Source organism: Haliotis asinina, chromosome 7 (genome assembly GCF_037392515.1).
Source record: "Haliotis asinina isolate JCU_RB_2024 chromosome 7, JCU_Hal_asi_v2, whole genome shotgun sequence".
NCBI lineage: Eukaryota > Metazoa > Mollusca > Gastropoda > Lepetellida > Haliotidae > Haliotis > Haliotis asinina.
This window is the reverse complement of record NC_090286.1, coordinates 22,233,885-22,260,533: the sequence shown is the minus strand read 5'-3', so window position 1 is coordinate 22,260,533 and position 26,649 is coordinate 22,233,885. Positions and strand designations below refer to the sequence as shown.

At 39.7% G+C, this 26,649-nt stretch overlaps 1 protein-coding gene across 1 annotated transcript; it reads right to left on the bottom strand.

Annotated features, from left to right (window-relative positions):
• Positions 1-78: 78 nt before the first annotated feature.
• LOC137291202 (ceramide kinase-like) lies at positions 79-8,865 on the bottom strand. The gene is made up of 10 exons (XM_067822491.1): positions 8,697-8,865; positions 6,881-7,081; positions 5,610-5,738; positions 4,297-4,360; positions 3,458-3,603; positions 3,112-3,186; positions 2,735-2,881; positions 2,192-2,451; positions 1,443-1,609; positions 79-969 (listed from the first exon to the last, which is right to left on the bottom strand). The coding sequence occupies exons 1-10, from the start codon at positions 8,800-8,802 to the stop codon at positions 909-911; spliced, it is 1,356 nt and encodes a 451-aa protein (XP_067678592.1). The 5' UTR covers positions 8,803-8,865; the 3' UTR covers positions 79-908.
• Between the last annotated feature and the right edge of the window lie 17,784 nt (positions 8,866-26,649).

Genomic DNA, 26,649 nt, shown 5'->3' with positions numbered 1-26,649 from the left:
GCCTCGTACAATATCAATAGCGCTCTTTAAAGTGTTGTAAAGCCAGTGTCTTTATATCGTCATTGACAACAAATCATATTTTTTTTAACTTAATATATTTTATTACAAAATATAACAACAAAAAGAGATCAACAATAATACAGGTTTGTCCCTAGTTGGCTCAGCTCCTTCGTCTATGTACACCTGAACTGGCCAACTCAACAATACGTCAATAGCAATGCCACCCTGCCTCACGTCACTCTCATCTGGAGTCATCCTGTCATCAATACCTGTGTGGAGCACAGCCAGAAAAAACAATACTCAAACATTCCTTTTCGATTTGATTGTACTATCAAAAACGAACTTTGACAAGTGCACAAAAAAACCATTGACTTTTGTATCAGATCTGTTATTTAATACGGTCCCGTTTTCAAAGGCTTTTTATCACTACCACCTAGGATGCGTGAGTTCTGCTTTAACAGGCACGGTGGACATTGTTAAATGCTCATACCTGCTACAAGGTCACAACCTGAATGAAGACTGTCCTATATACTGTTTAGTAGCGTCTACCTTTGGTCAGTCTACTGACCCGGCCAGATCACAGCACCGTCCAGAATTCGGTTGGTTACACAGCACCGATCGACTGCCATCCCACATTCAAGAAGAGGCGCTAAACGCATCTTGAATTATCCATTCCGTTCTTTGGAGAAATGAGATTTACACGTGCAGCCCAAGCTGTAAGAAACGTCATATGACGTATGGGTGTCATGTTATGTGACGTCATGTAGAAATCTCTGGTATACTGTCTGCGCACGCATCCCCGAAAATCTGTCTCTGTACAGTTGGATGTTAACGCCTGAAGCGGACGGAGAGACGACGTCTATGACGTTATATCAACATCCGGGTAATTCATCCCGGTAGCACGTCGCCTACCAGCACTGTAAGACGTTGCGGACACTGCCAAATAATGGGACGGCATTCCGATGGAGTCTGCAAGTATGAAGAAATAGTGACATAAGAAAATGTAATTGATCTGATGTCTATTGTATAGTGATACAGTTCAAATTTAATGGGCGATATGGTAACTTAGCTGATAAACCGTCCTATCGTCACGCTGAAAGACAAGTATCCATATCGATATCACCAGACATGTACAATGTGTGGAGCCCAGTCCCACTGTCCACCAATGTGATATTGTTGGAATGTTGTAAGTTACAAAACTCTTTCTCTATTGTGACTTGACAGTATGCATGTCGACCATTTGCAAATAGATATTCAGAAAGCTACAACGACAAAACCGAAATGCCACTGACACCCCTGTCTTCTGTGCAGACAAATGTATTGACATTTCAAAGGATTTAAGCGGTCAGGACTGACTTAGTGCGTGAAAAACCTTTAAAGCTGTTAAAACCCATTACACACTGAACTTTTTTCAAAATACAAATGTATGCCACAATGCTCACCTGACTTCGAACTGGGGTTTTGACAGACAAATGACTTCGCCGTCACAATTAATGTAGTATTTCTCTGCTAATGTCGTCTCCCCGTCTTCCGTTGACGTCAGAGTTGCCCTTGGAAAGGTCACTCTATAACCTTGAACTCTGTGCTGATCCACGAACTCGTAGTCAAACTGTAATGGTTAGAAGATAAGGATATATTCATTTCAGTTGATGGGGTGTTATTTTGGTGGTAAAGGAAATCAAATGAATGGGATGTAAATTTAGATTTGGGATTGATGGAATCCAGACTTAGACCTTAGCAGGTGTGAAATGAGGAGACTTGAAATGAGTGACAACGAGTGCGTGTGACTAAACTACATTAAGTGGCACACTGCCGAAAAGGTGGTAAATCACACGGGTATTCTTATACACAGGCAGTAACAACAGGCTGACAGTTTACAAATGCGTCAGAATATTTTGCTTTTCTGTTGTTCAACACCGCACTCAGCAATATTCCAGCTGTATGTCAGTAATCGACTTTGGACCAGACAATCAGATGACAGACATTAGCATCGATTTACGCGTATTCCACGACATGCATTAATCAAGTCAGCATGTTTCACGATCGCAGATTCTATCATGAATCTTCGCGTGTAAGAAGAGGTAAGACGATGGACTGGTGGGGAAAATATTGAAAGATAAAAGGGAAAATAGACAGAAACACTGAATCTAGGGTTAAATGCATGATGCAAAGTGTGTATAGTTGTACTTACACATCCCGTCTTATGGTCCTGGACCTTGGTGAGTTGCTGGACGTGTTTGGCCAGACTGCATTTGCTGGTCAAGAACAAGGTGAGGGCGGTGTCGCCAAAACACGGCACCATCTTCTCCTGCTTCGGTTTTCTCGTGATGACGTAAGTGTCCACCCCGTACAACTTCCCTTCCGTCTGTTCCCACTCTGAGCCGCCGTCAGGGAGGTACTCTACCTCTACGTCAAACATCCGACGACGCAACACAGTCCCCATCGGGATGACTGGAAGAAAAGGAGGACATGTAGAACTAATGTTGCTTTGACCATAACGGAATACGACACATTTCTGAATGAGTTGGCCTTACAAAAAAAAAAAACATCGATTAAGCAGAATATCTATTCATTTGATATTTATTCGCCCTCGTACGAACCCATTGTTCTCTTAGAGATTTTGTGATAAGTGGTAATTACGTATTAAGACAATACTGACGTCACTTCCGGAGGCTGACAGAGGTATATCCGAAATTGACACATTTTCTAAAGAAGGGTTGTTCTGGACACTTACTGTTGAATCTGGACGACCCCATCCATCGAAATTTCTCGCAGTCGTTCATGATGTCGCCGAACAAGCCGAAACCCAGCAACAAGCCGGAATACGCCGAGAGTTGTCGTTCTTGGTGAACGCTGACCGCGTTTACCGGGCCACTTTTACCTAAAATAAAACAGAATTAAAAAAGATTAAAATTGATCGCCTAAACACATTCAACTTTTGACTCTAACCTAAATCAATATATAATTTAGGCTTTGGGTATAACAACGAAAGTTATTTATCTGTCAACATAATCATTTATATGAAGTCACATGCTGTATATCATTCACCTACAAGTTAGATGTCTCGTATATTAGTATCATTTTTACATGTTGTAAGATTACAGTACTTACCAAGTGCAATGTGGATAGCAGCTGTCATGACGTCACGGGTACCGTGGAGATACTGGACCACATAATCCCCGGATCCTGCACAGGACAAACACGTGGTTAATATCAAAGATAACAGTGCTAACTCAACAGAGAATATACATTGAATAAGATGTTCAATGGTAATATTAGCATTATAGCTGCAGATTTGGGTGCAGTTACAAACTGAAATAGCCGAGGATAATCAATGCCAGTGTAGAGATGCATTCATTCTAAAGAAAGCTCTATAGATAACTACTGTATGAAATGGGGATGAGGACGTTGATAAGACAAGTTCAACAAGGGCATTGTGTTGATAGAGGATTCTCACCAGCAGGGATGATGCCGATGGGCACTTTACTAGGAACGACTTCAGCGTCGGGGTCGTTGTAATCGATGCCGGCGTCTTTCTGGGCGCGCATCACCAGACCACTCAGGCATTCACAGTACAGACCGTCTCCGCCGACAGTGACGACTCTGCAAAGACAAGCACGTTGGTTTTGTAGATAATTCCATGAACGATATCAAATGTACAGAGAATTCCCGATAATCCGGAAACCTCAAATCCCGGGCGTTTCTGTTTGAGGACTCGTTACTCGGAAATGTAAATAGGGCCATGTTCACTCAGAAGTAGCTGTTGTGTGGTGGTATGTTTAATGCTTCAAACAAACAAACCGACTTCTTAAGGCGAGATGTGTAATCCATTGTAGTAAGCTTGTTCGTGTATTTCATAATCTCGAGTTTAAAAAACGTATGGCTATCCTTTAATTACACTGCATTTAAGTAAAGTTGAAACAGGATGATTAAACGGTTCAGTCACAGAAAGATTACAAGCCAAAACCACTTTACAGCATGATCCTAGTATTTGCAACCATACTGCATTGATCCTGTACTAAAACGTGTATTAAACCAGAGTGCAGTGTCCATTAATTATGAGTCATATCACGAATTCCAACTGAATGATACATTTATAGGACTGTAACAACTGTCAGATGAAGTGTGAATTCTACAAGACATTCATTTCCTTCTATGCACCAATGAACACACGTCGCATCATGCAGATGTTTGTGTCGATGGCAACGATGTCGTCATTCTCATCGCTTACAAAGCCATATACATGTATGTCAAACTTTTCTTTCAAATCGTGACGGAAAATAAGCTCCGACTTACCCATCGATGTCTGTCAGATCATGACTCTGAAGGATTTCCTGTGCCTGCTTTGGTCGCTCGGTAACTGAAATCAACATGACAGATAATGAAATTAACACGTCATGTTATGAAATTCACAATGCATGAGCTGTACGCCCCAGGGAGGCGAATCGTAGCAGCTAATTGTCTCTCAGATTTGTGGTACTGTACGTAATGTTATATTCATATTCTTCCGCATATTTTAGGTGCAAGGCAAGGTTTTTTCATAATCATAACACGTAACCTTGCACCAAGACCTTCATGAGTGCCCCCCCCCCTCTCTCTCTCTCTCTCTCTCTCTCTCTCTCTCTCTCTCTCAGCTACTTCTAAGTGCATGAATGATATTTGTTTAATTGCCCCTCAGTTACAATAGCTGTACAAATACTTCCACATACAAAAAGTCAATCCCAGCGTATATCACCATTAGCAGAAGGTAGTGTGTACCATCCAGTAATCTACCCAAATACAAAGACAGTATCAGGACATTCTTGTATCATGTATCCCTATCCCGTCTGTATCAGTCACGGCTCGTGAATACACGCATATCAAATCTGCTCCAAATAAACGTATCTCCCATCTTGGCTGGTATGCTTATTGTCCGTGAATGACCTCACGACCTGATCGGGGTACTACACGCCTTCAAAGGACGTCACTCTTTGATAAATATCAGAATGCAATTAAGCGGAGTGACTGGTAGAAAAAGGGTCAAAAATCCATTAATGAATGATATACACCTGTCTGATACGATATTGGAACAACTGATGTCTGTCTGTCCTTTGTCAGGTATTTACCGTTGTTATAGAGTAGAATGATTGCCCATGTAATGTCATTGGGAAATTGACGAAAGAGCCTTTCATAGACAACATGTGCGTGAAGATCGTGAACAACGAGTCTGTATGAATCGGTATTATTTGCAATGTCAGCTATTCTTAATCAGCAGAACTCATTAACATCGGGATTACGCCACATAGCTGGAATATTGCTGAAGACAGCGTTTTACAGCAAACAAAAAAATAACATCCATGAGTCAACTTTTATATGTAATTGGTATATATTAACCCATGCTTACAGGCAAAAATATAAAATATAAAAAATATTTGAATTATAATAACTGAGTTATTAACAAAACCATTCTCACGGAATTCCTGTGCTTATCTTCCCAATTTTTTCAGTATGCAGTTATCAAAATGCATTGTATATACACTATTTGTGTTAGTGATTTAAAACAAAGTTCAGATGGTATATATAAATACAAGTTTGTGTATCAAATGAAGAAAATCAAAGCACTGACTGACCTATAACCTTGCACGTGATGCCCACCAGTTGAAAAAATGGCTCAACCTTCCTGTGAAATATTTTCTTTGCTTGTCGCCGGCCGCTGTTGGGGTTCACTATCACCAAAAGCTGCTTCGGTCGTCTCTTCGCTGAAACACAACACGGAGCTATAGGGGCGCGTTCAAGTGTGGCACAGCTCTTAATAGTGTATTGTCATTGTGATAGCTTAGGCGCCGCCGTGTAAAATCTTCTTTAGCAATTTATTTGAAGTTTCTATATCGAATCCCCTTTTCATTAAATCTCTAGTTCAGAATTTTGAATATCCCCAGCATCCTGTTAACCGCATGAAGGAGTAAGACATGCTTTTGTTGCTTGCGTGTTGAGTGTTTAGTGGATTGATAGTAAAACGCATGCTCAAGGATGAACTGGGTTATGTCAAGCTGAGGGAACGCATTTCCTACAGCTTAACGACATCCAATATCATAAGCATTACCATACATTCTGGTCATGTACTTAAATAATCGCACAGTGACACCCTCAGGAGTGAAATGAACACGAGATGTATTACTCGAAGCTATTAAGAAGTCCCTGTTGCCTTTGAAATAGACCAGTATGTCAGTGCAATGAGCACGGGTTGTCGAGTTGACGCAGTGTCTTATGAGGCTTCAGTGTGCCTGTCGATACATTCAGAAACCGAACGAACGCGACGTGCCTTTTCAGTATTGAATATAAGGTGTTACATTTTGACGTGAATATGTTTGACAAAAAATGAATTGAAAAGGTAATTTGAAACGTCTATGAAATCTAGATGAAAGATATGGGTGGTGTATCATGCGTTCATGTGCTGACAACATAGCCGATTGCGAGCCTCCCTAACATTTGAAGTAAAGCAGATTTTCCGGAGAATACAGAAAAAAATGAGTTCTTAATGAGAAAACATGAAACACCCAAAGGCGTTTCAGTAAAAATCGATTTGAATAAAGGAATGCATAAGATGGGACCACGGTTGAAATTCACTTCAAAATTTGAAAGTCAATAAAATTGAGTTATATCTGTAAAAAGGTAAAAGCTACATTAACAAGCCCGGGAATGCAGAACAATCCGTCTCCGGGCACCTGGATGCACGCTGGTGTAAGATAACACTGAAAAACTAAGTCATCAAACACATTACTTCTTCTCGTCAAGCCGAGCTGATCTTCCAAGCCCAAAGAACTAGGGAGACTATTTCACACAGAAAGCTGATCACATGACCAAATTTGATTTTAAGCGGAGATTGACTAATGCTCCTCACCTGCCAACAGGGGCTCAAGCTGTGCTAGTATTTTGTCGCAAATCCTCTCCGTGCCTTTGAACGTAGCCTTGTCAACTCTCATATTTGTTTTGTCCACGTCACGAGCGAAGCACACAGTAAACTGTTTCCTGTGTCCAGCATTGTTATTTGTCTCCGACGGTTCCATCTTCAGGGACAGAATCTTGTCCAAGGCCATCACGTCTGTAAGAAAACATTCACTGTATCAACCGCTGTCCCCGTTCCTATTTGTATCACATCAGCTCTACCTACACCGGTACACCAGATGTACGTCACAGACGCATGTGAAGATACAGTGATGCTCTGTATAAACCCCATCTTTTGCCGTCAATTCGAATGTACTGCTAAAATACTACAGTTTTCTGCTATTCAATATATGTTATATTTGGATTACACCTTCTTTATGACGTAAAGAGTCCGGGGTTCGAACCCATACTCTTTGAATTTGGCAGCTCATCGCCATCGCAAGTAACTGCTAGGAAGAGCGATCCTTCAAGTGGCATTTGTTGCATATCTGGCCACTTTCAGAATGGAATTGCAAGTTCTGTTATTGGACGAAGACGTATAACAGTACTCGACCACGAAGTGAGATGTCGGGATTGTCGAGGTTACACTATTCCACCTATTCAAACACGCACACACACAAAGGACTTGCATATACTTAAGGGAGACACACCTGTTACTATTGCATCATGTATTGTGCGACAGATAACACACGTATCTGTCTACATTCACATTAAGCCATTAGCCTTCAGGGTAACTAACGACTAAAACATTTATAAATATCAACGTTCTATAAACTAAATTATACACTGTTTGAAGTGCACAACACGTGACATCATATCCTCATATTCTAACAAACTGTTATTTAACTTGACTGCAACATTACGAGAGATGCCGCAATTATAACTTACAAACTCACTTCAGCGTATCAAACATTTACCAAAATGTATTGTCAAGAAATCCGCGAAACAACCCAGTGCGGAAAACAATATGTATCAGTTGACTATTGCAATCAGCTGGGAACCGGTGCAAGATTAATCGATACTTTGATCACACCACAAACATTCCGTTATGTGTGATAGTCGCATACAGGCTTAACTATGCTTGACATCTTTTGTCAGTCACGGCACTAAATTGCTTGTACTGGGATTCATGTAACTGTACAATGACTTCTTTTCCAAAACTATTGACCCCATACTTTTATTGAGTATAGATTTCAAACATCACCTGCTCGTATTTCTTTTAGTGTTTACATTTCTACATAAAGAAATCAAATGTATGTGTGTATATATATCGTCATTGTATACAAACACAAGTTGCAGTCGAGCGGGTATGTACGTTTCTTTTGATGTGTTTCAAACATAGACGTGTACAGACTACGAGTAAGTGCGCTAGGTGCTCTGCGCACATGAAGACAATGACAAGTTCATGTCCTTACCGGAGCATAAATAATTTAGTATTGTTAAAGAACTTCAGTGATGCATCAGTACATAATACTCAGAAATACCCACTTCAGAAAATAGTTTCAGGGAACATTGCTGCCGTTTTCATCTGTTGACATGGTACCTACATGCATGAAACCTACCCTCGAATAGAATTCGCATTTTAATTTCACGCTTACGAAACAAATATATGCAAATCATAAAATAAAGTCTAAAACGAAATATACCCTTATAAAGCATAATAATATTTGTAAACTTAAAAGAAATGTTACACCTATGCGACAGGTCTGCACAGAGAGTAGATAAATATTTTAATTTATTTCAAACACCTAAATAAATAATTATCGACTTACCAACTTCCTCGACACTGCTGGTACAACTAGTCCTCCGACTTCTGTAAGTCATTGTTGTTTCCGTTAATTCCACTTCAACACAACGTCCATCCTTTATCAATTCCATCTTGTCAGATTTGGCCAAGTTCAGTAATAAAATCCTTACCGCTCTCCGCACTAAAGCAATGTGCAATGTGTTCAGGGAATTCCCTTCCTACCTTTTATACGTAGCTGTGACGCGACGGTCATATTATTTCCAGCCAATCAGAACCGTTCTAACTCGAGCGTGTAGGGTCTTGTGAATCAAAGCGAGTTTATCGAGACGGTGAGCCTACTCGCCATGCTGAGACGGTGTGAGCGCTTCACACCTGTAGATAATGACTCAAGACTCGCTATGGAAGTTGCCGCATCGGAAATAAAATTGGAGCGTTGACAGATACGTGGTTTTATCTGTCAAGATTATATGTGAGGTATTTCCTATAGTTGGTAGGCAGTGACAATCGGGTGTGAGACGAGGGCTGGTCATGTGAATTATTGGCCTGTATTCGCCGCATCATTCGCATCAGAGACGGGAGTAGCACTGCTTGGAAACTGAAGCATGCAATTATGTTTTGTGATTAAGCATTAGTAGGCGAGAAATTTGACTTCAGCATTCAGATCAGGCAGCAGCGTGACTTGCCCGTCTATGTGTAATACATACCAACGCAAGCATCTAGATCGTTCGCATGTGAATTCTGTGTGAGGTGGTATTTTGAGGTTTGGGGGGTGGGGAGGTGTAAGGGGCTTTCGTCACATTCGTTTGTTGTTATTTTCGTTCTCATGTGTGTTATTTTTTTTAAGTGAATTTTCTTTTTGAGGAGGGTGTTTGTGTTCTGGAGTTGGAATAGCTTTTTACCGGTGATTGTGTGTTGTGTTTTATACACGAAACCCTTTTCTCTTTTCATCATCGTAAGATATCGATGAAACGAAACACATTTGATTACAAATATACCATGAAGCAAAATGAAACATTTATACATAAGAATTTCAGGTTTATGTTTTGTTCATTAAATGAGATAAGTATTTACGATATCGATGTTGTTGACAAGATGACTTGGAGATATTCAGCCTCACATGCATTGCTTTACATAACAATTTCAATTCATATTTCATTTTGAACCTTGAAATCAGTGTTATTCGTGCCGAATTTTACCAATTTTCGGAAGCCAAGGGTTTGATTCTCACATGGTTAGCCTGTGTGACTTGTTTTCTCAGGTGCCCCAGTGTAATAATTTCCGAAATGTTAAAAAAAACTCTGAGGACGTACACTCTCTAACACCTATTTTCTTACACCGATTTTCCAATTTTATTGAGACAATGATAATATCGACCGTAAACATATCCGCGTTTCTAAATTCCTTCATCATGAACTCATCAGGAGCAAGCCCCTTGAATGAACCGCAAGCTTTCCCCGCTGTATTGAAACCACGTAGCAGCATGTACATCTCCGGTAGGAGAACCAGCATCCTTCATTAAGTGCGCAACAGCTCTGGATGCAGGGGGACGCTAAACTTGACTTCCGTGTTGACTAATTTAACGTTTCCTCCCGTCACAGGTTGTGCTGGCGGTCAACAAACGATCACTCGGAGTAAGGCGCAAGCTGCTGTATGCAACGTCACAAGCCCCAGACAGCACGCTCTACACGGATTACGAGTCGGTACTATGTAAGTGTATAAATGTACTTGGAGGGTTTTTTAAAACGGCAATGAAAGATCCAGTAACGCGGTAATGGCCCACGTCAAAAGGGAATACGCTGCCGAGGATGCTGTGAACGGCGTGTTTATTGTTGCACCTTCAGCATTGGCGCATTTTGAAAGACGACTGTAGAAGAAGCTGGTATATTTGTTGTTGCTATTATTAGTCTTGGAGACGATATTTAAAACCTGTAAATGGGATATCTATGAATGTGCTTTTTCGATCATAGAAGACTGTAAAGACTGTGCTATTTTAAACATGAATGTTGATCGAATATATTGTTTACGACATAGTAGAGGGTTTTAAATGTGCTGTGACCAACACTGAGGGTGTATTAAATGTATACGTTGAATGAACATGCTTCTATTTCTATCAAACATATTAATTTATTTTGACGACACACTTCGAAGTATAAAGTATTACATACGTCGCCGATCATAACCAAGCGAGCAATTTCTTTCTGAGCATAAATGAATTGTTTTGTAACCTGACAGCCAATTAAAGCCACACAGTTTGATCACACAAACTCAACGCAAAACATACTGAAGTAGATAATGAATAGGTAAGCACAATTAAGTTTCTAGATACGGGTTGTTACATATTTCCTGCCAAAACCTTGACAGGTAACTGGAGAGTTTAACGTGCGTAAGTGCAATAAGATGGCATATGTACCAATATTTGTAGTTTTGAGCGTGATTTCTCAATGTTTTATTGTTTGGTTGGTTGGTTGTTTTTCGATGGCGATGTGCGCGTGCACACATTAATTACCATCTAAGGTAAAATGGTAAAAGATAAGTGTCAGAGATCAATGTTGGCTACAGTCAGAAGATGCTACCGAAATAAAAGCGTTCTTACACTGCACAGATCTACATGTATAGGCTAAAAACAATCTATGATCCTATAATTTCACACCGGAAGTCATTTTCTTCAGGTACCTGAAACATTGCCCGTCCATTAGCAGAGTGTGCACGTGCCTACTTGCAGACCTAGGCGCAACAATGTGTAAGTAGGGCCTCTGCAGTCGATGTAAGATTCCGCTGATAAAAATAGACCCCTGTATCTATTAATGGTAAACAAAAGAAATGCCTGTGGGATATTCTTGTCCTTCTCCAAGCCGACATGATCAATATAGATTTCTTGGTGTGAGAAAAACAAAACACATCAACAGTGCAAGAAACAGTGTTATACTTGCAACATATTCGTCGTTTGTTTCTTACTTGAGATATTATAGACTGAAAAACAATAAACAAATAATACTATCACATAAGCAAATCTCGGAGACATGTTTCACGTGCCAAGCAGCGATTCATCTGTAAAGCTTTTTGAATTCAGGGGTCGACTTGAAAAGAATTGGATAATAACAAAACGTGTCTTTAGCATGATGCAATGGAAAAGAAATTCAAGAACATTCACGTCAAGAACGTTACTCTCCCAAAGGAGTTGAAAAATTCGTTTAAGTACATATGAATCAAATCTCGGCATCTAACTTTACGACGGAAGTATTTTATTCATGGTGGAAACGACGAATTCCTACGCATCTGTCGCAGTTACGAGAGTGACTCAAAATCGTACGAAATTCATTCCGTACTCACTTTTAACAGGTGCATTGAAACTTGCCAACGTGGTGAATTCGTCAGATCTCAGAACTGTTTATTTTTCTTTTATATAACTACATTTCAACCCACGAGGACAAAACACTTTACAGTAGCATCACCGAAGGCAGATGTTAGCCATCCACGTTTCAAATATCGATGTAGTTGGACGGGCGTTCAGGTGGTCGTGTTTACTTATTTCTGCTGAATCATTGCAACTAATTTTATCTGCCCTTAACCCACAAGCCACACACGTCCCATTTCGAAACGGCATTTTGTAAACACTGACGTAACCACGTGTCCTTGTTTTGAATCTTATTTCTGTATACATTATTAAATTGGTAATTTATACATATTATCTGAATAAAGATATTTATTCCTGATGAACACGAGTTTTGAACCACTACATCTACGCCTCCAGCCTAAGTTATAGAAAGAATTATGTAATGGTTTATATCTTGTTCCAAATGATAAATTACAATATGAAAACAGGAACGCTTTTGGAATCTAAAATGGTGTTTATTGATATGTCGTGTCGTAGTATGAGGTATTTAGCGATAGTAATGGAAAACACATAAATGTCATTGTTAAATGAGGAGACGAATGTATGCTGCGTTCTTTTTGTGTGTAACTAAAAACTAAAAGGACTGCACTTTGTTTATGTCTACCATCACACTCTACTGAAACATTTAGTAAAAAGAAAATTTGACCTTGTGAATATTCATGCACTAATGCATTGGTTTAATTCGTCGTGGTAATACGGTAATTAGCACCCAATGAACCATTACATGCTTGAAATTTAATTTTGTGGATAAAATGCCAAAGTGTATGTTTTGATGTGTCAAAGATAACCTAAGACACCAATTACCAGTTCTGTATAATAGTGTCAATTATTTTGGTGACTTTTTGAAATGTCGACTTAGCGCCAGTGCATATTTTGAAAAAATAGCTGGGTTACAATATTTACAAATAAATGACAAACATGGTAAAATATCAGCCGTGATGTATAGTAATTTGTTCATCGGTTTGTTTAACTGTATTTTATGTGCTTGTTTAGAGGTGATTTGTTTCAAAATATATATTCTGTAATAAACGTTCAGAAAAGCCCCCTTTCTGTTATCTATAAATATTTTCAGCCATGTTTAAAGAGTGGACGCGCTTTAACTTTAAAAATAGGATGTTATCACTTTTACGTGGAATTTCGAGATATGGGACATGTGCTTTTATCACCTCAACGCTGTGTTTAACAGTCTGAAACCACAGTAAGAGAGGCATGTAAACAATCACGTGCTGCGCATGCGGGTAGATGCCCTCCGTGACCCGAAGTCACAATGTACTGTGTATTTACATATCCATAGCCGGAGCGGTTGAAATACGACCCCCATCAAACTTAACAAGTGTTAGAACTTGATACGTTCCACCAAACCATCTTAATCTCGCTGGTATGAGTTTTGACAGCGCTCGTGTTTCATCGTTTTACCTACTGGGTCGTTTTTGGCGACAGATACTTTTTTGTATACGGAGGATTAGACTGTGATAATGTAGATAGGGTACTTTTTGTGGTGACTTTTGATTACAATAAATAGACGTAATTGTTGAAGATGTCGCATAGACATTTATGTAAGACTTTAAAGGTGTCTTCTGTGTTTTTTATGGTAGATATCCAAAGCAATGGCAGTCATGCCCATCGAGTTCGTTACATGTTGAACATGGTTAGCGCTTAACTCTGTACTTGGGGGAGCTTATGAAATTCGCGTATAACACAAAAACCTTATCCATACAGATATCGTAAGCATGTATGCATTTACTGTGAGTGACAGAATGTAGATTTACGCCGCACTCAGCAGTGTTCCATGTATATGGCGGCGGCCTGTAAATAACGAATGTGGACCACACAATCCACTGATTAACAGCATGAGCATCGATCAACGCAATTGCATACGGTGACATGTGTCAACCAAGTCAGCGAACCTGACCAACCGATCCAGTTAGGAGCCTCTTTATGCAAGCTTGGACTGAAGATCAATTCTAACCCGGATATTGACCGTGATATTGCTACTGGTCCATATGCATGTGGACATCTATGAGGTATGACAACTTATGTGGGCATTGGCCCTATTTGGACTAGTGTCATGCATTGTTAGGATTACACTTGACATGCGTTTGCATGTGTTTGTGATGTGTGTCACAGCTGGAACAGTACACGCTACCGCTTGTTTAATATCACTGTTTGATGGTGACCCATAAACGTTCATGATTACAGTTAGAATCCTTTTGTCGATAATACGTTTCGTAAAGATTTTATATGCCGCATTTTCGCTGTCCTATATGTGCGGGGCATGTCTTAAGTTGTGTTAAGATAGGATAGAGGTGTTTGTGCTACAAGCAGTGGCCCTGTTGTTTCATAAGAAGATTGAAATACACCACATGATAACCACGGTCAGTTCACTCGGACCATATCATCACCAGAACATCCCAGAACATACATCCCAGGGGCCGGCCTTCCGCGGAGAACATGCTGACTGTGGTATCGCACAGTTGTAAGTTTCACCAACTGATGCAATAGACAGGTGCGGCGAGGGGAAATAGATGTGGGTCACAATAACCCAGTATATAGTAGCTGTGTTGACCAAATGGTTTGGGAGCGATCTTTATAGCTAAGAATGATGACTTGCTTTTTTCAGTCTTTCGAATGATGCGGATTATTCAAACAAGGGACTGGTCAGTTTTTACCAGGGAGGGGCCCCGATCACATAACGGGGGTGACGCAGGGAAAAAGAGAGTCGCTTAAATTTAATCATAAATAACGAAGGGAGAGGGACATGAACAATACATACTTACATTAAATGGGGGATTAGTGAAATGTGATGTAATCCTGAGGCCAACAGCATGTGTACCGTACCTGTACTTTACCCACCTCTCTCACACACCTAAAACCCGTGAAGATCCACGTTAGAATTGATCTTCACTAACCCATGTTAGTCGTAAGAGGCGACTAACGGGATCGGGTGGTCAGGCTCACCGAGCTAGTTGACACATATGGCATTTGAGTAAATATGACTTTATAATACTTAATTGTTTACCTAAAAATATATATGTATATTCAAATGAACAATTTGGATACTGAAACAAATCCGTGTACACAGAAATGGTTGGCAAATAGAAAGCCCAAACCTACAAATATATTCGCGAACAATTCATTAAAACTTCTACATCGTCATGACTGTTGATAAACCTCCACTGCACTCTGTTAAATAAAAGCTAAACCTGGACAGAAAAACACATAGGATATAACACAGATAACACGCACTTTCATCTCCAATTCAGCATCTTAAAGTCGTATCAGTGGAGACATCGCGATTTCACTGCCTGATACCCGGGATTAGTCCAAAGTCTTGAAAAGTTAAGAGAAAGTGAATAAAACGCCACCTCGGCATTATTTCAGCCATATAACCTCCAACCTCCACGGACATGGTGGGGAGTAAGTGTTCACTGTCACCATTCCTGGAAGCCGTAGTCAGGAGAAGAAATCTGACGTAATTCATCTCTGGCGATATTCCTGAAACTTCTCGCAAAAGCCGACCAAAGTAAAGATGTCGGTTTTCATCCTGGCTGCGGGGTAGGCTGATTGTTAAAGCGTTCGCTCGTCACGCCGAACACTCAGGTTCGAGTCCCATTGCTGGTGTCGCCGCCGTGATAGTGCTAAAAGCGGCGTAAAACCACACTCACTCACTCAGATCCCGAGATGTGACTGCTCATGTACGTGTCTTGTTGCTCATGCTTTCAGTCACAGGTTCCTGCAGATTATTAACAGACTGCCACGACATAGCTGAATATCGCCGACCTAACGTTGATCAGAAAAAATGTGCAACTATGCATATATATATTTGATCTGTCCAATGTTCATAAACATTAGAATGACATGGCATAACCGTTTTAGAAGAGATTGCTTTCAAATAATTCATTCATTACATTTATTTTTTACAAAAATGAAACTCTAAAAATCTCTTTTTTTCTGTTTAAAAAGGGGGAGTCATTTGAATTATATTCTGGTCGATAACAAAATATTGCATATATAAATCTTGGTGCCCGTTTCTTTGACGTTGCATCTTTACGCACACATCAATGACTTCGTTGTATGTATGTACCGGCTACCAAAATGCCACCGTTCTTCTTGAAACGTTCCGTAGTACATTTGTTTGTTTATCGAGGTCATATTTTGACTTGTTACTAAAGTCTGTCCCACAGTCTCTAATTTGCACCATCCTTCCTTCCGCCCGGCCCATTTGGAACTGGCAAACAGCGACTCGAAGCCATCCTGATTCTTCCCAGGTTGATGATAATGTCTCAAAACAGAATCTCGCATCTCGCCGAGGCTCTCTTTAAATTAAATGGTTATTTTTGTTTCTGTCATTTTGTTTATATTTCAAGAGTCCCATCGTTGCTTCATAAAACAATCTATACACACTCGTCTACAAAGATAATGAAACAGCATTGCACAACTCTGCAGATGGGAAATCCCAACCAGTCAGCAGTTTCTTGTTCCATGTCACAAGACCATGTCTCCACATGAATATATTCTATACACATCGATGATGCAACGTCGGCATCCTTTGTGCCGCATGTGTATTGAAATTGATCTGAATGGGCCTGGAGTGACTTGCAACAGCGCGTGATCATTGGTCAGTGGTTATATATAGAAACAGTTTCGTCATATTTCATCCTTATTCCCACTGACATTTTGGTTCGCGCAACATGATAAGATAATGGAACTATTACTAGCCAAAGTCCAGCCTGGTTCCCTGAGCCTCATGCGCCTGCGCTAACGCTCCGACACTGACCCAGGCAACCACTACTGAATGGTGACCTTCAGTGCAGGGAGACGCGCCATACATATACTATAGGAAAACCCGAGAACGGGTGGTTAGAATTTTTTCATAGCATTTTCATAGATACTATGGCAAAGTCTACCTCACCAGAACAACGACCATCGTTACTTTCATTGTTGGAACACGTTATTTAAGCAGTTACGAAACACGAAAATCATCGTTACGTGGGCGATATGCAATCAATGTCACACCCCTATTTTCATCACTGACATGTGCTTTAATATTTCGTGTCATCTCGCTATTACCAAGAAATCGTACACATAAAACATGGATCTGAACGATCACACTTATTAAAAATAGTTAGCATCAGTTCTTCATTTGAGCAAATTTCATTGGCGCCATTTTCTCCCTTAATGTGTGTTGGGAACAAACTGAACGCCCAGTAAAAGTAACTCGAAAATGATTTTTATCACAATATGTAATAAATAATAATTGGATCTAATAATTTGAAACGCATACGTGATTCATTCAAACAACGTTTTTTATAACACTGTATGTGCTTTCAAATATAGAATAATAATAGGAGAATATGGCCCAGTTATTATTTGTATTTATTTGGTATGTATCATTTCAATATAACACTGAGCTGATCATATTGATGCAATGGGCATTGATCTTAAAAGGTTTAACAATAGTCACGGTATGGTAACATCTGGGTGATGCTACTAGGAAGCTGATTACACATTCGGGTATTATATGTAGCAGTGAATATACCCCATTACCCAACCCATACATAGCCACAGGTTTGTGTATAATAGTGAAATGGACACATCATGAAATATTTTGAAAATTAAAAAGTTTTTAGAGGCGACTAACGGGATCGGATGGGTAGTCTTGCTAGCCTGGTTGACAAATATCGAATTACAGCTACGTAGATTAATGTTCATGTTGTTGATCACGGGGCGAGACTCGGTGAAGTCTCACCTTCATGTGAACCTTTGAGTGGCATTCAGAAGTTGAGAACTACAATATAGACCCAACTTTATGGATAACATTTCTGCGTGACAACAGCACAAGAATGTGTATAGAAACATCGCTTTCACGAATAAAAGAAGCTGTTATCGCTGTAAGTTTGGTCTATATTCATGTAAACCATTTTAAACCACTGCTAGTTATATCTCATCATATTATAACTGAAATGTTTCCCGAAACTCCAAACCAAATACATTTTACCATGTGCATATCATCCCATACTTAATCTTGTATCAACAGCTTAAACTATGTTGATCAAAGGTATATGAGCAGACTTTTGTGCTTGTTTGCTCCCCGTTATGTTTACACTCACAGGTAAGAATGTTTACATTTACAGGTGAGAATGTCTATATTCACGTGTTGGTATGTTTGTCTCCTACACTGGGGTCAACAACTGTCCACCTATCTTTGTTACGCAGGTCTTAACACTCGGCTTCAGGACAACGACCTTCCTCGGTGGTTCTGTTTGATTACCTGAAGGATTCCATCAACCCCATCAACACATCACGATCAACCTTTAATGCTGTACAGTTACCCGCACAGCAATCGTGTGGAACATGGGATTTCGGAAGAAACGCTCTTTAATTTATTCATATTTCATTTCATTTCATATCAGTTTTAGAGAGAAATGTTTACCTTTATGAAAAGATGTCGTGTTTCGTTGTACAGAGATGCGTCCTGCAGGTGTACCAGCGTCCACTTGGATTCAGTTTCCAGAGTCAGTCAATAAAGGATTCTTGGCTCGCTGGCATCATACCTGTTCTTTTGAATTTCCTGTTATCCACGTCTCAGACCTGCAACACTTCCAGTTCTTCTCTAATATTGAGTCGACTGACTTTGAAATTCACAAAAGAAGACGAAGTAGCCTAGTGGTTAAGTGTTCGCTTTTCAAACCTAAGACCCGGGATCGACTCCCTACATACCTTAGTCCAAATTGTGGTGTCCCCGCTGTTATAACGCTGCAATATTGTTAAAAGCAGTCTAAAACCATACTCTCAGTTGTGGTAACCGAACAGTTGTTAAAAGAGGCATGAAATCGCTTATTTAGTGCTGACACACTGAGATTCCAAGGGGGAGGTGGGCTAGTCTAGTGGATAAAGCATTCGCTCATTACGCCGAAGACCAGAGTTTGATTCCCCACATGTGGAAAATGTGTGAGGTCCATTTGGTGTCAACCTCCGTGTAATTAATGAAATATTGCATAAAAGTAAACCCAGTCCCTCATTCATTCACTACAAGCCACAGTTTACCATGCTTAATGGGTCACGGTATGTCGCGGCCGGGAATCACTCTCTGAACAAGCGCTTTATGCAGAGCACCACGGAAATGTCACATTAATTAGCAATATTTATGTGTGTACAAGTATAATCACACCGACTGGAAAACACGGAATAGGTGAGGCGATCCCAATAAGTAAATTTTCAACATTACCCTATGTCGTCTCACACCAGGAACTATGGATCTATACCAGGATATCTGAAGAGCATCATTAGCCAATCACAAAACGTCTACGCTGCATTCGTCACCAATTGTATGTTGCCGTACCGTACAACGCAGCTCTCGAAGACCGTCATGCGTCTTAATGGCAATGGCCAATGAGAATGACCAAAAGAATGTGGGCATAATCCAATAACATAATCCTGAGTGTTAGAATTATTCTTTTTCAAAATGGGTTTGTTTTAGATACGTGTTATATCATATAAGGTCATTTGTTGTATGGCTGTATTTAGGTGACTGTTGATATACGCGTGTCTTTCGTCACATTCAGGAAACGTCTCACTCAACTACAGCATCCGTTCACTTGCGCTATAACCAGACGTGGCTTCCAAACACGCCATTCACGGTCAGATGTTTTGCATACTACACCGCCACTTGAAAAATATATGCTAGTAATGAACTCAGCACTTTTTACAAAACATTTATTTCGCATTTAATCAACTTTTAATGCATCATATTGTATTGCAGAGAGGTTATTGACAGTCACCGACTACGATAGTAGTTTTTCATTCTATTGTTCTAGTAGAGACTAGATATAAACATAAGTTGAACTAAAATATTAGAACTTGTAACTGGACATGTAACTAGGATGAGATGGCTTAATGTTTTCTGACCATCCATATTATTCACTTTTCATGTCAAAAGTATTCAATAGAATCATTTACTGCGTGAAATGCCGTTAAAACTTATGTCCGCTTAACTGAGTGTGGATATGTTTACCGAGTGATAGCTTTTAGTTTATAATATAATAAATATGATTTTGTCGGGCACCAATCTGGTGTATTAATTATCGATATAAAGTATTCCTGGTACCACTGACATGTAAATGAAGTTTCACATCCGTTGCTATACAAAGATGCTTTGTCAACGGATAAATTTCTCTAGACAGTTTGTAAATACCAAACTTCATAAAAACCTTACACTCTTTGTTAAAATAGTCCCTGAAAGCACAAATTCGGCCAAGAAAATGTAAAAAGACGTGTTTTAAAAACTTGTAGTTTCAAGCACTGAAATGACAATGTCATAATTGTTTCTCTTAATTCATTCTTGAAATAACCGAAAAACACATTCTTGTTAAATTTCTTAATCTTCTTGTTCCAGAATTATAATTTCCACACAATTATTGCACACTTTACCTCTTACACATGTTGACAAAATACAGGCAGACATTCACTACTTTTAACCCCGTAAACGGGTGCGTTGCTGTAATATCGATTATTATGTATCGTTCTTGTTCGAAGTAGTTACGTTCCTTCGCGAATATGAAGCCTTCGAGACAGGCATTAGTTTCCACTCGGCTTGTCTCCGAATGGCACTAAATGGTCACAAATGCGCTTGGTAGCGGAGAGCAATTACACATGTAATTTAGAGTAGTCTCCCTTGGTTGTTGCAGACGACACAATTGTCTGTAATACCAGGAAGGGACTAGGTTTTGCAATATGAATATGATCTATGGAACAAGTTATGAATTTCGTTACCACCAAACAGCGGCCCTCGAGGTAAGATTGTCGGAATAAAACGTCCCTTTTGTTTCTGTTTCAGAGAGAGGTCGACGTTTTTGCAGGTATGAATGCAAGTATATATTTTGTGCACATTGATATTTTCCCGCGCGTCTTTTTGTATAATTATTAATTGCATTATAATTATTAATTGCATAAAAACAAAAAAAGACAAAATCTGATATCGAAAATAATTGCGCGTTTCCTATTCGACATGATGAAATCTTTGGGAAGTGTTAATAACTTAAAGAGGTCGCGGGGTAGCTCAGTGGTTAAAACGTTGACTTCTCACGCTGAACACTCGGGTTCGATTCCCCACATGGGTACAATGTATGAAACCTATTTTGTATGTCCCCGATGTGATCTTGTTGGAATATTGCTAAGAGCGGCGTAAACCCATAGTCAGTCAGTCTTAAACCAAAGGTATCCAAGTAATACACTGACAACTCATGAATATGACTCCAAAATGAAATATTGAAGTGAAGATATAAAACGAAAAAGATACTACACCGCGTCTGAATTGTGGTTTTGACATTAAGATTAACGATTCAACTGATGATCCTTGAATTTACAATGCAGTAGAATCCCTTGTATATCACCCAACTGTGCCTGCTTGCCCGAAGCCGGAGAGACATCTTACGCTATGGACAATAGCCAACACTTGCTTGTCTCTGGTACTTATTCTGTTTTGGTGGCTAACGCTGCAATGTGTACCGATGAAATTATATCGAGACATACGAAATGTCGAGACATCCGTATGAGACATCCGAGTTAAAAGAGCTTGAATAATAATGATAGGTTATGAAGGATTTCGCAGGGACTGAGATATTATATCGAGACACCCGAGATGTCGAGTTATCAGAATTCGACACAACGGCGCTCGACTGTAATCACAATCAAGATAACGTATCACCGACATTCGGCAATAATCATATCCAGGGGAACGCCAGGGGAATGATAAAATGATGTTTTTTTCACCTTAATCATCAATGGTGACTAGTAAATCATTGAGAATTACAAACCAGTAGTTGATATGAAGTGTATAAGATGACACACTAAACATGACTCGCCTTTCCAGTATTAACAAATCTGGCAACAAGACAACAAGAACTGATGATTAACTGAATGCTCTTATCACATGTCATTGATAAGACGAGGCTCAGATGCTCTTTGTTACTATAACTTAAGGAATCTTTCTGCTCTTCTTAAGTTTTAAAAAAATTCACATAAAATTCTAAATACCTGTGCCGTATACCAATATGGTTGTTCCAGAATATATGTAATATGCTAATGAAGGAATTCAATTCAATTCAATTCCCTGCAAACTATACCTTAAACAAACAATATTTCATAAAGAAATCTCAAATTAATCAAACATTATTTGAAAAAGGGATAGAGTTGATACTGATTTCACATGGACACTAATGTTTAACACATTTGCAATTGCGTATTCATGTTCTGTGTATGGCACTATGCATATGCATGTAATATTAGATCAAAGATCAAAGTTATAATAGTGTTAAAATCAAATCATATGATGGAACAGTGTTAAAGGTATGGCACGAATGCTTAGCCTTATCGAAATCTGTCGCAAGAATGTTATGGTGATGATAGGAATCTTGCAAGTCATGTTCCTTTTAGTTATTAAATGTTTGAAAAGCCAGCATGACCGCCAGCGCTCGTATCTTCAGACGCCATGTAAACCCAATCACGAAATCAATTACGCAGGTTTTCATTGGGGAAAATGTGTTAAAATGTTTTAGAAAAACTATTCATTTGAAGCCGTAGCAGTGACAGGTATAATATGGCCAATCTGACATCGATATCTCTTGGCACGACGCCCAGCGGTGGAAGCACAGATGAATTCACATCCTCTCTTTACACACAAAAACGTCTCGGTACAGAAGTTAAATGGTGCTTATATTCAAAACGATTGTATCTAGAGCTTATCCGCTCCCACCTCCCAGGGTCAGGGATCAACACTACACAATACACCACGACTGGTCACGCTGGTCAACCAGGCTGTCCTGTCATATATCGGACCAGACAGTACGATCACTACCCGACCGATCCCACCCGGGTCACATAACCATCCCACCTCCCCTCGTGACCATTTGTGACGTACTAAGACACGATAGTACCGGTCACTACATGGAACAAGTGAAATCGGCGCTCGGTCAACGATCCCAGTCGGAAAGATAATCCGTGAATATATCTACCTATATCAAATATGCAGAGCATTATTGTTAATCCCTCCTACCGGTAGTATAAAACGCTTCCGTATCATATTCACGTCATCGGTTTAGCCTACAGATCATGTTATATACTGTTTCTACGGTAACTGTTGAATGGGCAAGCTCTAGTTTCTCTCTAAGGCACACCGTTATTATCAGCCCTTTAATGTTATATCTACTGAACAGAAAAAAACTTCAAGTTTCGAAACTATGAAATCTCATTAAAGTAAGCGATCATGTTTGTCTTCTGCTTTAATAAACATGACCAAAAATAACAAAGTTGCGTTTCTAATTCCTTCATCGTTATAGCTTCTAACAATGCCTCTCATAGAAGTGAAACAAATATAGACTGTTGGCCAAAAATAGTAACCCCTGAGTCATTGCAACATGTTACTATATTTCTCCTTATAAACAGTAATCATTAATTGTTAGATTGACATAAGTCCTGCACTGAGTATATAGAAATGCTCCATAAACAGCTTGACTTTGATCATCACCAGGACTTAAGTTCAAGATCAAAAAGCTTCTGTTGCCATGACCACCTGCGTGATGTTTGTCATGCCTCCTATTTCTGAATATGGATACAGATTTGCATAAATCAGCCTGGCTTGAGACAGGTTCAGATACTTTTGAATATAGACATTAGCCCTGTTGATCTGGCGATGTTGTTGTAAAACATAATGACTCCCTGTATATCATGTTGGATGACACGCTGTGGTGCTTGCTGTTGGTAACATGAATCGCCGTAGGCCTACGTAGCTCATTTATCGACGTATAAATCCGAATGGGAATTATTTCTGTTATAATGTTTCAATAATATGCATGTTCGACCTCCACAAGAGCAGCCCCGGGGCACCTGCCATTGTGTCAGTTCTAATCTACAATCAATAGAGAGTCTAATCCGAGTGTATTCCCAGATCAAACGTATCAAAACAGGTTGATACACAACTGGGAGAGAGACAGAGACACACGCACAGAGAGAGAGAGAGAGAGAGAGAGAGAGAGAGAGAGAGAGAGAGAAGGGGAGCAGAGGGAAAGAAAGAAAGAGGTGACAGGAAGAGAGAGAAGGGAGAGGGGAAAGAGAGGGAGGGAGAAAGAGGAGAGAGGGGAGGACACAGAGAGAGGGAGAGAGGGGGACAGAGGGAGAGAGGGGGACAGATGGGGAGGGGGGGAGAGGGGGAGAGAGAGAGATAAGAGTTAGGTGAAGTTGGGTTTAACGTCGGATTTTGTGTTTTGGTCCTAGCTCACTGAGATGCCATAGTTTAGCATGAATGCTCCGCTCAGACTTCGAGCTGATCAGTCCTTTTTATACCCATTAATGCCGAGCCAGACGGACAAACAGCGTCTTTGGTATGACGCGGCCGGGAATCGATCCCGCCACCTTCCCTCGCGACAGAGAAAGCAGGGAGCAGAGAGAGAATGGTCGCTAGATTGGTAGGGCAGCGCTAAAAGTACAGCTGAAAAGTCGTATCATGTCACCTTGACACCATGTAAGTGGGGTCTCAGTGATCTCCTCAGTGGTCTGACTCCGGGCACAGTAGCATTAAACTCTTTCCATTACAATAATTGCTCTTTCTTTGTAAGTGTCCTCTGTCGCCAAGTATATGAAACACAGTTTGATCAATAATCCAATGTTTCTAGTGGTATTTTAGTTACTAAGACAGTGCAAGAATATAACTGTCGGTGTACCTAACCAAAATTCCGATTTAACAACGACAAAAACGACATCAGTATACAAGTAACGAAACTTCAAATCCGATAACTCCCTTGACCTGTGAGCGGTATGGACTTCTAATCGATATCAGTGTATGCTTGACATGCTTAATATTTTGTCAGTCGTGCCAGGGTGATGTTGGGTTTGAATCCGATGTTAGATCTTCTCATCCGTGCTTTGTCTGAACCATACCTGTTTGCATTTGTTTCGCCATAGTGGGAAGACTTCCATCTTTTCTGATTGTCCTCCCTGGAGATATCGAGATATATATATATAAATATATATATATATATCCTACTACTGTGCTGTCGCCCTATAGACCCGTGAATTTCCCGAGGTAGACTAGGCCTTCAGCAACCCATGCTTGCCATAAAAAGCGACTATGCTTGTCGTAAGGGGCGACTAACGGGATCAGGTGGTCAGACTCGCTGTCTTGGTTGACACGTCATCGGTTCCCAATATATCTAACCTAAATTAACTTCTCATATTAGTGTTTTGGCGTTTGGTCTGCTATGTTTGGAGCAGAATATATGCGACAGCATCGGGCCCTTGCTGCGAGCGGCATAATCCTGCTCGCGGTCGTCTCTACACAGACATTCGGGATGCCGGACTCCACGCTCACACTCACATTCAGTATAGATGTGAGTACATATATACATACAGTTTTTAACAACAATGGACAAGCAAAGATTCAACAATGGACAGATAGAGAAACAATAGTACTTCCTTTTACAGTTGATGTGATAACAGACACAGCCAAGGGGGATGACCAAAAAAGGCCATAAATGTCATATACAGTAATTAATGGAAGTGACAAAGAGGAACAAGGTAGCTGACAAAACAATGTACTCTGCGGCAGTGATAAAGATCAAGATTGAACTAAATATCATATAGCCTGGCTACATAGTTTTTGGTCTGTAGAAATATTTGGATATGACTGTCCTGAAGTAGACACAACAACAGTTATAATAAACAGGGTGAATCAAATGATCACTATACAAAAATACACACACCTATACAGCTAAAAACAATAGATTTGGTACTTTATATTCCTACACTGAATATACAGAAGAACGTGGTATGTTAAAACATTAATTATTGGCATACATATATGGGAAGAACTTTCTAGACTGATGAACATTCCAATATTGCGAACTGTAGTTTTTATGACTTGAAGTGTATACATTTGTTGTACATTGATTATTTTGGGCATGAAAACCCTGGTGTTATTAGAATACATCTGTTACAAATCTGACATCAGCAGTTATTCCGTCAGGTATTGGTTAACCAGTTTGGTCAAATGCTGCTATGGACTTTTGCTTTACTTTATTATACTTTACATCAGTTCATGCATACATAATTTTAATCACCACCAGTGATTTTGCTTTCAAATTTTGAGTAATTTGTTCAGTACTTCTTGACCAGTTTACAATTGTAATTTTATTTTTAAAAGATCCAAGTCTTATGGTGTGTATCTGGAAGTTGTATTTTATATAGATATTGGGTAGTATGTTGACACCTAATCTTGCTTGGACTAAAGCACAAATTACTCTTGATGCACACAGTAAAAAGGATGTTATGGCATTGCACAGATGTCAAAGGAAAGCAAACTCGCCAGTGTTATACAGCATGGGCTGCTCATTAAAAATATTCCGTTTAGATTTGAATTTGAACATGTGTGATTAGCACAAGGTGTGAAGATAATTATTCACCATTTGAAACAAAGATCATTTCACAACCTCCAACAATCATGATGCAGTTCTATCAATTGTCTGTATGATTCCTTCTGTTAACAGCAGTTTAAATCACTGTTAAATGTGGAAAAGAATTTTACTTTCCCTGT

Bases quoted from the DNA above. Each gene is read 5' to 3' on its own strand.
- LOC137291202 (XM_067822491.1), bottom strand. From the start codon at position 8,802: ATGGAATTGATAAAGGATGGACGTTGTGTTGAAGTGGAATTAACGGAA. The intron at 3,187-3,457 runs GTGAGAATCCTC...TGTCCTGTGCAG, and splicing joins CATCGGCATCATCCCTGCTG to GATCCGGGGATTATGTGGTC. The intron at 970-1,442 runs GTGAGCATTGTG...TCATACTTGCAG, and splicing joins AAACCCCAGTTCGAAGTCAG to ACTCCATCGGAATGCCGTCC.